This window comes from Anser brachyrhynchus, assembly GCF_964034855.1.
Source record: "Anser brachyrhynchus genome assembly, chromosome: 1".
In the NCBI taxonomy this organism is placed as follows: domain Eukaryota; kingdom Metazoa; phylum Chordata; class Aves; order Anseriformes; family Anatidae; genus Anser; species Anser brachyrhynchus.
The window spans coordinates 115,245,575-115,262,169 of NC_137694.1; the positions used below are offsets into that span (position 1 = coordinate 115,245,575).

Genomic DNA, 16,595 nt, shown 5'->3' on the forward strand with positions numbered 1-16,595 from the left:
GGTGTTGCAGGTGCTTTTATTCCTCCCCAAAACGAGTAGTGAGGGAACCCCATGCAGAGGTCACTGGGGGCAGTGAGCATCTGCTCTCCATACAGCCAAAATGGCACACAGAGGATCCCGTACTGATTTTGCCCCAGTTCTCATAGAAAGGTAACCAAATAAAAGACACAAAAAGTAGTTCTCAGTGGCACATGGTGGTAGATCTAGAAGTCAGCTTTTCTGATTCCGATTCCTTGTTTAATGGGGCTCCCTATTTTCCTTGTCACAAGCACCCCCGAGTTACATTTCCATAATTATTCATTTGGTTTCTTCTTAAAATAATGCATGGACTACAAACAGGAGAATCTTATTTCAGTGAAGCATCTCACTGGAAAGGCATCCTGGAAAGAGCAGAAAAACACAAAAAAACATCATTCACGTCATTAGTAGAATCACACGAGTCAAAAACTAAAAACAATTGCACATAGCTCTCAGCTCCCTTGAGACCTGATATTTAAATCTCACATATATTTCCGGTAAGTTTTACAAAGGCTTCTTAAAAATATTCTTGTCTGCAGCTAAGTGAGGAAGAATCAAATCCAAGCCATGCACACAGAGAATCTTAAATGAATTAGTCATTACTCTTTACTATTCTAAATTATTTTAAATTAAGAAATAACATTTTGAGTAAGAGACATATTCAGCCAGGGTTGCTAATACAATTTTTTAAAACTTGCATTTAGTTCTCAAAACATCTGAAGGAGAACCATGAGGCAGAAATAAAACACAGTTTTGTTTTTAAGATGGACTTCCAGGATCCTAAAGTACTAAAATGACACTGAAATCCACTAAACAGGTCATATTTCTCTTTTGAACATTATAGAATTTGAAATTATGTGCATTTTTAAAAGGAGGAGGACACTGTTACAGTGCCAGCACTTTCCCCTTATCCTGACTAAATGAAATTTGTAACCCAGAAAGGATTTGCCAAAGAAAAGCTCTTTGAGATTTAAATAATAAAAATGTTGAGCAATTCTTAAGACTTTTCTCAAGTCACAAAGTTGGACGGTTTAAACAGACTCAGGAGACTTGTACATTTCAATAAGCATGGTTGTGTAGATACAGGGGTAGGCACTGCAAGTTTCCAAAGTGCAACCCTATCACCTGCTAACGTGTGGACTCTGCTCTGCATTTTCTGTCCTTTGGAAACGACTGCAGCCCTGTGCCAATTCATTCTTTTGTTTTAACTTTCTCACTAATTGCAGTACAACAGTATTATTCAGTAGTTCTGGGAAGCTATAGTATCATTTCCCTTCATTCTGCCATGAATAATTCAGTTTGTTAGTTGTAGTTGCCTCTCAATATTTTGCAAAATCAGAAATGAGCTCTCCATCAGCGTGTGCCTTGAGTAATATTCTAGTCCCATGGACACCTCTCAGAAATTATCTGTCATGAACTATCTCTATTGTGAGCTGTATTACTGAAAAAAAAAATCGTGTTCACATTTTTAGCTGCTTTGGATAAGCGTTTAACATACAAATTATCCATTCAGGAAGCAGAAATCAACTCCTGTTTCCACTTTATGGCTTATGGACATATAATGCAACTTTTGTAATTCTGGAAATGGAAGACAATGAGCAGCAAAATATGAATTGGTACTATCAAGTGAGGTGGTAGTCAGAAAAAAACATCTGGAAATTTCTGAATATAAAAACATAGACAGAAATGTCAATTCCATACAAGAACTAAGACCATTTTTCCCAGCATCCAGTCTCTGACAGCAGCCAGTAAAGATGCTCAAGGGAAAAGCATAAAACATGGCATAAGCATGCCGGTCTTGTTTTAGTTTGCACCCAGACCATTGGCTCTGTCCTTGTCTTGTCTCTTTTGGAAACCAAATTCTTTTGGCCTCCAGGACATCTTGAGGCAATAAGCTCAATAAAGCAATTACGCACTACTGTGAAAAAGTTTTCCTTTTTTTTTTCTTTATAAACCCACGAGACACCCCCTACTGCTTGTATGTTGAGAAAGAATAAATAATCTTTCCCTATCTGCCTTCCCCATACTATTCCTGATTTTATAGTCTCCTATCATAACCCTTCACTATTCCATTTGTCTGTTTTCCCAGACTTATGAAAATTGGTACATTTAAACTCACTGTATGTAGGGATCATTTCAGTCTCTGCTCTTTGTTTTATATTTTCTAGTTTTGATATATTCAAGAAGTGGTAACTAAAGATGTGGGTGTTATATAATTTAAATTATATTACATTATATTATAGTATACGACATTATACTCTAATATTCCTATCTAAAAGGTGGTATAGTCATGAGTTATAAAGTGGCCAAAAAATCCTCTATTCATTCCTTGTGCTTTCCCAGTAATCTCCAATAGCCTGTTTGCCTTTTTGACTGCTGCCAAGCACTGAACCAGCAGCATTTTCATACACCACAACCTAACAGTCACAAGGTGATGCCAGTGTCCTGAAGGCAGCCAAATCCCCAATTCAAATCTCCCATTGAGTTCAAAGTGCCTCAACCAAAGAACGAATGTGCAATGAAGTGAATCTGTTCCTGAAGAGAAGGCCAAAATATGGTCTATGCACCTCTTAGCTCCTATTTGAATGCCTCGCGTTAGACAGTAGGTGGAAGAATGGGCATTTTGCATAGAACTGCACTTAACCCCAAATAGTTTGAACAGCCAACCAGTTCTAGTTGGCATGAATTCAGAAAGAAAGAATCTGGTTCAGGTATTTAATGTTAAAATGTCATAAACCATGCCCACGTGGCAGATACAAAAGCTTGTTGCTTATTTTGACAATAAATGTTTTGGAAGAGTAGAGATCACTCCCTACTTATACTTCTTTTGTTCCTGATGGTTTTCGGCAGACCTGCATGACTCCTGAGTATGGAAATTATACTACAGAACATGGGCATATGTTGTCTGGAAGGGACACTTGGATGAATTAATTCAATTTTGTTATCAATTCAACCTGAATTCAGCTGAGATATATGTGCATTGTGATAGGGAGATGAACATTTGGAAGCAGACCTTAAAATACATTCAAAATCAAACACACTTAATGATAAAAATTACATTTTAGCTATTAAAATATTAAGAATTTTTAAAGCAACATGCATTTGTAGAATTTCTACGGTATAAAACATTAGATACAAACTATAGCAAATGACTTAAATAATAAAAAAACATGATAATGACTGTTTCAAATCAAAGAAGTCGTGACCTTCATTGGAACTTCAATGTGTTTTCAAATATAATAAATGACTAAATGACAGCCCAGGTTACAGGTTTTATTTAAAGTGTTGTTTAAAGAGATATTTGACTGGCACACAGGAAAAGCTACATGGTAAACTCTGATACAGCGCTACATGAAAGCAGCCCACCATTTCTGCAGAATACTTCTGCTGTTGAAAAGTATATTGCTTACTCAGAAACAATCATTCATGTGAAAACCATGACTAATTCTGATGAAACCCCTGTGAGTATTGCATGTACTGTTCTCTTCCTGTGTGCCTTTCAGCCATATCAGTATCTTCCTCAGCATGTGCTCCTGCGCAGCGTAGGCTTCCAGCACCGAGATTGTGCAGCCCTCGTTTCCTTTCCCCATTTCTACAGTCTCTGACCTACCAGGATGTATCTTCCAGCACTGCCAGGTTCGTTTGGCTGGGGCTGTTCATTAGTCATCGTCTCGAGATGGATCTGGACTACCAAATCCAGACCGACTCGAAATTCCCCCAAACCTGCGGGTTTTAGACCCAGAGCCCTCATTTGGATCCACCACCCCCATGCTCTTCTTCTTCTGAAGGATACTCTAACCTCTCTGTGGGCCTCTCCTGCTGGGTCTGGTATCACGCCCTGTCCTTCTGGCCAAAAGGTTTGACACGCATGTTATGTGAAAGCCCGTGGTCATCTCTAAGGCACAGCCCCGAGTCCTTGGCTCCCTGTGTCAACAGAAGAGAGAAAAATGGTTCTTCGTGCATTTATTGTTCTGTTGATTGGTGATAAAAATAAAGCAAAACATTCCTGAATACTCTCACACAAGATTTACAAGAAGACAACAGTAACTGCCTGCGGATAATAATTAAACAAGGCCCACAAGACTTTGGGGGATAGAAGACTGTCACAGCTTGTCTTTAATTTTGCTCATGCTCTTGCATAGTTTTGTTGTATAATAGCGCTATTGAATTCGGAATCTCCGATGTACCATTAATTTGGAAACTGTGAAAAAGTAACAATCAGAGCTGCAGCAGATGTGGCTGAATAGCTCAAGTCACAGGCTGCAGAAAAAGGTGTTACGTACTGAACTCTGCCTCGCACAAATGTGAGCACAACCCTACAGACAGGAGAGAATGAGCTCTCACTGCAGATGAGTGAGAGAGAGAGAAAAAAACAAGTACTATGCTGCATTACAATCAGTTTATTCCACAGGCAGCAAAATTAACAAAACTCCATTTCTTTCAGGTTTGCAGCCATCATCCCCAGTGGCCCCTTCCACCAGCAGCACAGGATAAGCCACACAGTTGGGGTCGAACAGCTCACAGTCCTTCGTGGAGGGAAAATAATTTCATTCCATTTTGGTACCAAGTAAATACAGCGTTGTTTGTAAATAAGCCATCCTTTTCCCTCCCGTGGGATTGCACTATGATTTTAAAGGTGTGCTGTCATTTAAAAGTAAATTGTATGTATGTACATGTGTTTGCGTATACATTGTGTGCACACAGCCGTGTCACTATGAGCACTGTTTCCCAGAGTATCATCCATACGAATGACAGCACTTTGCGTCACTGTAGCAAACCAAGCCCCATTATCACAGTTTTCTTGCAGATAACAAGCATTTTAGTATTTCAGCCGTATAACTGAGGTAAAGCTGCAGAGCACCTCAGAGTTGCCCACAACCTTCCCTTACTACAGTGCTTAAAGCCTCAGTTTGTGGAATCAGGCTTCTAGCTTTCATGGAGCAATCTTTTTTTTTTTTTCTTCTAAATCTGATTATTGTAAATAAAATTTAAATTTAGTACAGCTGGAACCCAGAAGACAAGTAAAACAATACCAAAAATCAGCACGGTTTTCTCTTCATATAATCGTACCTTATGATGAGAGGCAGATGCGAGGCCCTTAGGTGACAATAAAGGTGGTCTCTGAGGAAGTTTTCAGCAATCTTGCCATTGCTGGGAAGACCTTGAACTGGCTCCAAGTTTCTCTGGTCCAGCAGCCAGCAGGAGATGGCAGAAGAGCAGAGCCTTGCCTGACACCAGACCTAGATGGCAGAGGCCAGCCCGGAGGTAGGTGCTCTGTCGTGGGAATAAGGGAGTGTGGTGTATGTCACCACGGTGCCACCAAGGCATTCCTGTGCTCTGTGCAGCAATGCCAAGGGAGCTCACGTATCACTTTGGGGTTCACACATGCTTGGGAATTGCCAGGCCAGAGTATTCGGGACTTCTCCAGATGCAAGGTTTGCAGCCAGTAACGACACCATGTTCACCTCCGAGATAAAGGGACATTTTGCATGGCCGGCCTGTGCTACCAGGCTGTTAGCAGGCTGCAGAATTAATCATCACCAACACTGGAGGTAGAAGAACCCCACGACAGAAATTTTGTCATATCAAAAAAAAAAAATTTTAAGTTAAAGTGATCGCAAGGTGTGAATTGGCTTTACCACATGCTTTATATGGCATTAGGTTTTAAAATGCTGAGGAGAAAGCAGTGGCATTTTAAGCAGTGTTCAAGGCTGTCGAGCTCTCAGAATTAATACTCGCCCACTGTTGTGTTCTCCACTCTCTTGTGTTGGGATTTACTTTGCACTAGGAAAACCCAGCTATGTGGACTTGAACCACAGTGTTAATGTAACATGCCATCTATCCCTTGTCTTGATGACCAAAAAGTGCAGGGGCAGAGGTGACTAGAGCAATAATACGTTTGTCCAATTGCATTAGGGAAAGGTGATTTATTGCATGGCAATCTTTGAGGGAGACATTATTTAGAAAGAACACATCAGGAGAAATGCATGTCTAAATACAGATGCAGATGAAATGCAATAGCCACAGTTATCATTGAGAGGATCTGAATCTTGCCAACAAGCAAAACCACAATAAATGGCTAATAAAAACGAATCTCTGTAAAGCATTAAAAAAATGTACATTACCATTATGTTGTGGTTAATTCTCAGACAATACTGCAAAATAACAGTGAAGTGCTACTTCCTGTCATTTAAAGGAAAAGAAACCCAAACACCAAGAATTCTTCAGGCTAAGGAATGCAGACATACATCATGTCTGTGAGAATCATAAAAAGATCAAATGTAATATTTTCTTTCAGAGCAGACAACTGCTTTGAGATTTTCCATTCAGACAGCCTTGAAAACCGCCTCCAGCGTTTGCCAATTACTACTGACAAATACCATTTGGTAGTGAGTGATGTTTTAAGTGAAATAAAACAGTGAAGAAAACTGAACATGATGAAAGGATTTTTTTTCTCCCTCTGAAGTGACTGTAAGTTATATATTCACAAGGTAGGGTTTACGCTTCCTGCCAGTGACAAATTCCATGTGATGTTGAGCGCGGAGGTGAAGTTTGTTTGACAGTAATAGGAAAGGAAGACAAAACTCGTTTTCATGTTCTTTTAAGCAGTCAGATATATTTTAGCTATAAACAAAGGAAGAGTTGCTAATACCCCTGTTCCACATCATTCTTCATAATATAAGTGCACTAATGGAGAGAATGATTCTCTAATATTAAAGTGGTCGGAGTGCAAAGAGGATGTACAGTGGATCTTTCTGTCAGGGGCACTTGATTTACATATAAACTGCAACCTGCAACCAGCAACAACTAGCATATACCATATTTTTAAAATATTTATTGGTCACAGAGAGCTTTGAGACGAGGAAAAATAGCTCAAACTATATGACCGGATGAGGTGTTTAAAGGATGATTTAAATAACTGACTGTTAGGACTCTTTTGACTTTTTCTCCTTTTAAAAGCAGAATAGTCCATTTAGCCCTACATTTACTTCCTAAGATTGTCATGAACATTTGTCTCAGGGCCTTGTATCATGATATCTGCTCTCCTCACAATCTTTAACTCTACAGCCCCATCAGAGGCAGGCAAGTGTTTATCGGGAAGGCAGCTGGCACCAAGACCCCAAAACCCAGACTCACAGATGTATCCCAACCCTGATCTCTGCCCGGCCTGGGCTCACACAGCATCACAACAGCATTGCCTGTTGGCCCTAGGACACCAAGTTACCAGAATTTTGTCTCTTCCTCCCAAGGGGAGTAGCATCTTTTTCTAACTTGTACAGTGCTGCATAGCTGCAGCAGCTGTTTTCTGAATTATCCAAGTAACGCTCACATTTTCCCCCCTACTTGACATTCAACAGTTGCATCTTGTTATTGACTTAGATTCAGATCTTACATTCATCTTGAAGCAGTGGGGAAAACGGGGAAAAATCCAGAGAATGTGGGTATATAAAGAGCATTTTTCATGCTGTTTCATTTTGCAATGGTCTGGGCTTTCTTTGTTTCACAGTTCACTGCACATTTTCTTTAGCGAAAACATTTTATTTTGAAATTAGGAATGCTCAACCCATAGTTTTTCCAGTGCTGCTTCTCTTCTTTTGAATGGAGGGGTGTTTGTCCTCATCAGGTGATTCCCCCAAGGATTTTGAAAAACTTAAATAAAAATGGCCAATGTTGTGATAAACAGCATGAACGAATAAATGAATACATGATAAACAACATGAATAAATACATTTCAATACATGAAATGGCCAATAAAAATGGTCAATGTTGTGATAAGAGTTTCTACCAACTTTTGATGCTACAGTTGAACATTTCAGCTCTTTGATTATTCTCCTTGATTATTGATATCCCTGATTATTCTCAGGGAAGCATAAACCAGAGACTCACTTGCCAGCAAGTCCCACAAGCATGAACGTGGCGGTGGATTTATTGTGCACACGCTGCCCAGGTGGCCAGAGCATGTACAGGTGATGTGTATCAGGCTGTGCACAGGTGCAGATCTATTGCCTGGCACGTGTACATGAAGACCGGCATGTGCAGGTCTCGTTGGACATAAAAAGCCTCTACTATGCTGCTTGACTGCATACATGTGGCTGGTCAGGCACATATGTCAGTCACTGCCGCACCAAAGGAGCTCTCTGGCTTCTGGAAATCCCAGAGTAAGAAGCAAATTCTGCTTTTTTTACCTGAACAACACTCCTTTGGAGCAAAACTCAGACACATGGCAGCCTACCCTCAGCGCTTCAGCTGTGTCAGGCGCTGTTCCTCTGTGGCTCTGTCTCTGTGCTGTTACTGGGGGAGATTAAGAGCCGCCTCAAGAGCAGGTAGATAGAAGCAGTGCAAACCTAGCGACTGTGAGACTCCCACCCATGCTGGGGGATGTTAGTCCCACCACAACTCAAGCATAACATGCGTCAGGACAGCCAAGGCACCTCTTACCCAGTCCAGCCGCATTGCACAAAGGGGAATTGGAGCTCACCTATACCCATGCATTCAGGCCTCCCCAAGTACAAGAGCTCTGCCTACGTCTGGGTGCTTCCAGTGCAAATTGTGAGTTGACTAAGGGGTCATGCTCTCTGATCCTCCCACCAGGCTGTAAAAACTCCCCTGTAACTGCAACACATTGTGTTCTTTTCTTGACAAGAATGAAAATTAAGCTTCAACTCACATAAACCAATTGATTTCAGTCAGCAAGATTTGGACCACAACTATGCCTAATGAAGCCCTGAGGCCAAATATCAAACGCGAGATGTAACTCCGTTCAAGCCAGGGGAATTAAACTGACATGGTATGAAATGATTTTATTTATTTATTTATTTATTTTTTACCAGAAGCAGCCAGGGAGAGAGACAATATTAAGTCTCCTGAGATTTAGATAAGTCTGATCTGTGGCTCATGACTTGTGCCAAGTGTAGGTGGTTTTCTAGCTGTATCTAGAAAGTGAATGGCCATTCCCACAGGCAGGGAGCTCTTCAGAGAAGTACAATCACCTCCCATTGCAAATGTCTCCAATATTGACTTCAAAACATGTTATGTGAAATTTTCTGTTTTTCTGTAGAGATTTTAGCCTGGATTCACAAGAAAGAAAATCTCTGTATATCTGACCATCCTAGTCTCTCCTTCCTCTCTCCTGTGTTTCCTGAACACATTAGCCAGCTTCTACCAAATGTGACATAAATGTAGCAGTCTCAAAGTAGCAGTCACAACCATGCTGCCTCTGTGAGTTCTGCTGGCTGTGTGTTCAAAGTCCAGCTCTTTGACCATCCATACTGCCATAGCCTTGGAGCATGCTCTTGGATCATGAGAGCACCCCATTGCAAATGCCGAAGGAAACTTGCCAGAGGGGATTGCATTTCTTTCTGTTTCTTCCAACACACATTCCCTATCTCACCAGACAGCTCCACACCCAAGAGTGTTCCGGCCAGAGCAGCTCATGTCCTCCAACTCGTATCCCATACAGCAAGGCAACCACACCAGTGAAGGACGGTGGGATGCATTGCATACGTCTCCGTGACAGACAGGCTGCCTTTACTGCCATACCAGAAGCAGCATGCCTGACAAGAGGGATTTCCCACCTGGCTACATGGAGGGATCCATCCCCATCTCCATGTGCATAGCAGCATGGAGCAGAGACGTCCCAGTGGACCAACACAACCAAAGGCCTCCCTCTGTCAGTGTGGCTCTGGCCCAAACAGGGTGCCTGCCCTTCAGCCTATGGCCCCTGCTCTACCACCACAGAAAGAACTCCAAGCCAGGGCACCAGTGCTGTCCAGTTATCTCATGAACTTACAGGCAAATAGGAGCATGTGCCCTTCGTAAGGGTGCCAAACATCCCCTGTCCAGTAGGACCTCACTGTTCCTCCTGTCCTAGCCCACCCTTCCCCTTCCACCTCCAGAGCCCAGCCCACACTGTGCTTCTAGCAGCCCTTTAGGAGTTTCCCAGGACTCACACAGTGCTTTCCCACTCCTGAGCCAGTGGCTGGCTAACCCGGCATCTAAGCACTCCTCAGAAACCATTCAGAGCAGTGTGAGTCCTCTTGGGATGGCACAGTCCCTTCTGATCTCTCGCCAACATCCTCTGCAGGCCAGCCCACCCACACCCAAGCATCTTTGTCCATGCAAAGCTCGTGTCATGGGAAGGGTACACAAAGTCACTAGCACTTTCTTGCTGCAAAGAGGCCTGGCTTCTTAAGGACAGAGATACAGGCTCTGGAAGCTGGCCCAGGCAGGGTGGTACAGACAGGCATGGCACCAGCCCCATGCTGAGAATGTCCCTCTGTCCTCTTCATAGTCATCATTGCCTGCCAAAGGTCAAAGGAGCCAAACCGTCACTGCCAGTTCCTTCCAGAGCAGCCCCAGCAGGAGGGAGCTACCGAAATAGCACATCCAGTGCCCACTGGATGTATCTGCAAGGGATACGGCGCTCTTCTACCAATTCCTCCAGCCCAGCTCCAGCATCCTCGTGGAGAGGTAAAGCACTGGAAACATAGCTGGCCCTGCCAGACTTGGGATAAGTACAGGTTTATGTAAAGAGGAAAAATAATCTTACATTAATAGTGCACTGCAAATACCTGCCTCCTGCCGCACACATGGTGGTGCTAAAGTCCAACCCACTCCAGCGCTCTCATGGTTGGCATGTTGCAGTATGGTGCAGCACTGGAGGCAGGGGAAAAGAGCTAAGGAACAGGAGAGGGGGGTTCAGAAGAATACAGTAGCTTTGCAAGCAGCATTTCTTTCCAGTCCTCTTTTTATCTATGGGCAACTGGGACAATCCAAAGGGGCTCTAAGGACACGCAGTGTAGACACACACTGACTGTTTCAGGAGTCCCAGGGAAAACAAGTGTGCATCAAAAGTAATGAGCAGTCATGAAAATGGGCACGGAACAAATCTCCAGGAAATGAAAGGGACAAACATCATCTTATTGCTATTAGACACTAGAGAACAGACATGAGGTAGAGCCCACAGAACCACTCTGCACAGAGGAAATGTTTCAGAGTTCAACCAGCCACATCAAAAGACATTACTGAAAGAGACCTGTGCAGAAGATGAATCCAGCACCTAAACTCTAAAGAAAAAGACACGTGAGCAAACTTTGCAATCCCACTAGCTAAACTAGCTAATCCCACTAGGTTAAAAAAATAAAAATGGTTTGACACATTAGTTCCATCTAGGGTGACAGTTTCAGGGAAGAGCAACATGATTTAACTTGAGAAAGGAGCAACTTCTAAAAAGTTAAAATGCAATCAAACTGAAGGAAAATAAAAGACTATAAAGCTTCGAGTTTCGCTTGAACGCAGCAGAAAGAAAACCACATTTTTAACCATTTATCTAATACCAACCACAATGTATTCATAGAAAACTATGCAGCCTGCTATTTAAAACATAATACTGTAAATAGGATTACAATTGTATGTAGATATACTGTAATTTCTTATTTCTCTGTAGTACAGTTGCATCATCTAGTGGACAACACAGAGATTGCAGTAGTTTTACACAATTTAGATTGAGGTTCATTAAATATTATTGCTTTTCCACTTAATATAGCTCATTGCAGTGCTTTCTAAGCCTTAATTCTGGAATTATAAATATTCTCTAAAACACTCGGAAGTGAATCTTAGAAATATATTTTTTCTTTCTACTCCAATCTTCAACAGATTTATGCCACCTAAGTTTTGTTACAGATAGGATTAAAAATGAGTTCTTTTAGTTGAGTTCAGTCACTGAGCTTTTGCACTGAAATGAGACAAAATCATGAATTTCACATGGCTCAAAATCAATTGCTGGCTCAAACTCACAAAGAAAATAAGACAATATTTGTAAATCTTTTAACATCTATACTTCATATTTAATACGTAATGAAACTCATAAAGTTTTGTTGGGACAATTTCATCCAATCTTAGTGTTCACATTTGTAGTCACTGATACAATGAGTGCAAACAACCACTTCAAATTATACCAAAGTGTGGCATTTGTTCAGGGGCATTCTTTACCTTCTAGGTAGGCACAGGCTACATACCCTGGGAGACATCACTTCTAAAAGCTCTTTCTTTGGGAATGTCATCTTTGAAATGTTTTCACAGTATACCTAAAAGCTTTAATTATCAGGATATGAGAGTTGATACTCCCTTATCTTGTCCTGAATAGACAGGTCTAAAAGCACTTAGCAATGATGGATGAGCTCCACACATTACAGCTGAAGAAAACTGTAAACTAGAAGCCACTCTCTGTAGAAGATCAAAGAAAAATCCATGCCATATTTACATAAATTGACACAGGAAAGATACTATCATGAGGTTTCATGTTTATCATTTTTCAGTGACTTCAGACTGCACTAGATCAACTCCCCCTGCCCCTCAAGACAAAAAAAAAAAAAAAGGTATGCTATTTCTGTGTCACACTCTTATCACAGAAAATAAAAATAAAACTTCTCTCATTACACCTACCCAAACCCAGTGTCTTCACTGCAGTCGCAGAATGCAGTCCTATTTTAGCTCTCTTTGAGTAATACTGCACAAGCTGGAAGAGAATCTAGCTCACTGCCATGGTCTATACTAGGTTTGTATTGCCAATGGTAAAAAGCTGGGGTTTATTCCTACTACTGCTGAGGTTTGCAGATATGATCGAAAAGGAAATTTATACCAAGAGGGAAATACAACACATCTTTCCACACTGGGATCACAGCTAAAGTCCTTTTTAAACTAACAGATAGCCAGAGCCAAACGTTAACAGCAAGTCACTAAAGCTACATGATTAAGATGTTTGAAGCTCAAAGGGGCTCTAGGTAGAGGCCAACAGTAAGCATCTTCACTCTTTGAAAACTCGATTTAGTGTTCTCTCAGACAGCTGGAAAGAACTCCCAGCACAGTTACCTCCTCCAGCACCCTAACTCTTAGACCACCTTAGGATGCTCCATTTGGCACATAGTTTTAGGTTTGATTAAAAAAAAAAAAAGCTTTTGCTGATTGTGCATGTATGTGTGTGTATTTATATATATATACACACATATGTGTACATACATATACATGCTGACTTGTTACCTATGCTCTGCCAGTTATAAATGCACTGCTGTTGATGTGTTACAAAAGCACTAGTTCCAATTCCGTAACTTCTTCGAGCAGGATTTCGTCTTTGACATTAAACACACATGGCTCTATTCAGAACACTTGCTACAGTGCTTAGGGTAAAGCTAGGGGCTTACTGCTGTGTTTACATCCAAGAGACAGACAAGCGATTCAGGCTGCCTGCTGTCCTGCTCTGCCAGAACCCCTTCCTACAGTCCCTCAGGGAGTGCAGGAGTTACAGAGGTAGAACCCATATTCAGACCAGGTGGTATAAATGTGTGGCCTATCCTGCAATACTGAAGCAAATAAACTTCTGTCAAACTAGTATCCATTTTGCAAAGCAAGAAAGAAAAAAAAAAAGGCAAACAAACAAATAAAACCACTATTCAGTCTTCCACGCAGAGAACTGGATAACTGGATGCTCAGCTGGGTTAAGTTAGCAGGGCCCTACTGACTACCATGGGACTATATAGCTTCACCATAGCTAGAAAACACATCTTTTCTTAGAGAACGAAAAAGATCTTACTAAAACAACCTAAGAAGACAACCGGTTCAATGGTAAACATAAAAACTGCAGGACATGTTCAAAGCAAGCGTCCATCTGGCCCAGGACTCTTTCCCCAACGTCTACCAACACCTTAAAAGAGTAAGCACAAGTCAAGAGTATATAATACTTACCGCCAATACCCTCCAATACCAATACTCCCCTCGAATGTTTTGAAATCAGAGAACTGCCTAAGACTGAAGAGGTTTTTCTGGCTGGTAACTGCCAGCAGGTCTGTCTTCCACATACGTGCACTCTGAACCCATGTAAACTTCTGAATCTGTCACCACATCCTGATCGGTTTGAACCTGACTTCTTCAAACTTCCTTTGAAAGCCCTTACTTATTTCACTTGACTGCTCAGTCACTAACCCCCCTTTTCATGTAATTCATGACTTCTGTAAACATTTTTGCAGACCTAATCCAAGTGAACTGGCAGGAGCCCCAGGTTCGGGTTCTCAGCTCTGCGCTCTCTGCTGTAGCCAGGTTCAGTGGTACAGAAGGAGCCTTATGCAAGCTGATGAAGATTGCCCTTGGTGGGATTAGAAGTGATTGCATACCCAAATCCAGTCATCTCCTTCTTTAAAGTACTTCAGTATGGGGCCAACCAAAGTATAGAATGAGGTGCCTTGTGACTTGCAAGGGTTAAAAAACCACAGTTTAAGCAAATGAAATGAATTTTGTCTGAAGGACACAGTATATACACTTCATGGTCCTGGAGGCACTCCAGTTCTTCTCCCAACACATTCACCTTGCCCTCTGTTGGAAAATGTAAAGTAACCACACTGTCAGCATCTCCACATGAATGATCCAGAAAGCCTGAGAGTACAAGAATCTCAGGGCAGTCAGGTGAACTACATAGAAAATAGCTTATTTTTCTAAACCTAGGAAGAGATTACAAGGATGGCACCTCAAAACCAAGAACTTTTGTCTTCAGTGTCATGGAAACTGAGTAACAGCAGTTACTTTCTAGTTCTCCCAGTCTTTTGAACCTCAGCTGACATACCTCTCTAGTTAAGGAAAGATCCTTCTCAGAGCTCCAGCGTTTGCTAAATCATAAAGGATAGGGAAAAAAAAATAAGGGAGATATGTTGAAGAGTCTTAACTCGCCTCAAAGCAATGGGACCAGATGGCTTGGGAACAGATGTCATCAACAAGATCAGAACATTAGTGAGATGCAGGAATTTTTGGAGATGCCAGATTGTTTTGCTCAGAAACATATCACATGTTCACATAGTCTTATGCAGATTCTGGATAACCACACTTTAGGAACAGCAGTTCACACGGGTGAGGTATCAAAGTATTTCCTGCCCCAAATACATTAAGGCAGGAAAAAAAAAGGCAGAGAAAAATCTTGGAATGCTCATATCCAAAGATGTTTATACATTAACATTCTTGTTCACAAGGTACCACAGAAAATCAGAAAGTGCATGTGAGCTTTCATATTTCTTAGAAGTTTTCACTTGCTGCATTTTTTTCTTTAAATAATATTAGCCAAAATATTGCTGTATACAATTTCATTTATTAAAAAATATAGAGAGAATAGTTTTGTAGAAAATCAATATATTTAAAAAATAAACACTTTAAAAACACAATTCTTAACAAAAATCTAAAAATATTAATGAAAATTCTACAAAACACGATTCCCCATACAATGGGAAATAATCACAACACAAGCACAATTATGAAGCTTATAAAGCTCAAACAAGAGTCCTGCTCAGAAATGCCCTCAAGGAAACCTCTCTTCTAAACTATATAGGGAGCTTGACCTCCCTATTTAGGTAGAACTCATACTGAAAGGCAGCTCACAAGACTATCCTCTTAAAGACAGGATGAAAATATTCCTCACTGTGATCACAAGAACTGAACAGAAACAGAATGAATTGCCTGGGTGCTCTTCCAAATAAGAAACAGTTTAAAAATGATGCATCCTTTCAGTACTCATTCCCAGCAGGAAGAGTTAGAACACAAACTAGTGAGTCTGGAAGAAGCTCTGATGGTAAAGGAGGGAAATTCGTATTTCCCTAAGTTCCAGAAACATGAGCTGAAACTGTGAGGGAAATGATTTGGGGTCAGTCACAAAGATGCTGATGGTGATCTGTGCTCTGGTCCACATTTATTGCTCCAGCAATGAATTGACACTACGTGAACTACTAATTTTTAGGCATATGTACAGACCTCAGGGCAAAAAGTAAATAATTAGTACAGGGCAAATAAAAGTAGCTCTGTCCTTTCCCTCTCTGTCAATTGCTAGGACTCTAATACATGCTAAGGAATGTCTACTTGACCCAACAATCCATGCCTTAGCCCCACAGACAGCTGTAAAGTCTAGAACTGCTGGAGCCCACAATCCCAAAGCTGCTCAAATTACCTGAGGCTGTTTTGCTCAGAACAACCATGATTTGGATGCCACGTGATGAAAGCTGCCTGTGCTCCTCCCTACCCTTTGGGCTATCCTTTTGTATTACTGAAGAAGGTCAGCAAAGAACAAAATAAGCTTCTAGTGCCCATGTGATCCTATAAAGAAAACTAGGCATTTTCTGATGAATTTTTACATTCTTCTTTGCTGCTCAGGTCCATTAAAACAGCTGAGCAAGGCACACCCATAGCAAATGAGATGCAATCAACCACAGCTATCACAGCTCCTCATGGGTCAAGTTGTTGTCACGTTCAAGTTGCAAAGAATCTCTGCTGATTTTTGTAGTATCTTCAGATCTTCCAAGCGTAGTGCTTCTACCAAAGACAGGTGTTTTTTGAGGTTCTCTTTATCCCTTTTCAACTGGGAAATCTGGAGTTTATACAAACAAGATGAAATTACTCAAAATTCACATTATTTCACATAGGATATGAACACAGAATTTGTGGAAAGCTCATCTGCAGCATTATTTTAAAACACAGTAAAAGTTTTGTTTTGTTTTAAAAAGAAAAAAAAAGGAAACAATCACCATACAGATAGGAAGCAGAACAAAACC

The 16,595-nt window shown here is 41.1% G+C and overlaps 1 protein-coding gene across 4 annotated transcripts in view; it reads right to left on the reverse strand.

Annotated features, from left to right (window-relative positions):
* The window catches only part of SETD4 (SET domain containing 4), a 25,909-nt gene continuing 9,314 nt past the window's right edge, over positions 1 to 16,595 (reverse strand). For 3 of the 4 annotated variants that reach the window (XM_080556238.1, XM_080556240.1, XM_080556241.1), the window contains 3 exons: positions 5,089 to 16,411; positions 3,818 to 3,942; positions 1 to 380 (listed from right to left, as the gene is read on the reverse strand). In XM_080556238.1, coding sequence (XP_080412364.1) covers positions 16,277 to 16,411 — 135 coding nt within the window. In that variant the 3' untranslated portion in view covers positions 1 to 380; positions 3,818 to 3,942; positions 5,089 to 16,276. Of the gene's footprint in view, positions 381 to 3,817; positions 3,990 to 5,088; positions 16,412 to 16,595 lie in introns of all 4 variants that reach the window. The other variant, XM_080556239.1, reaches the window with a different exon arrangement.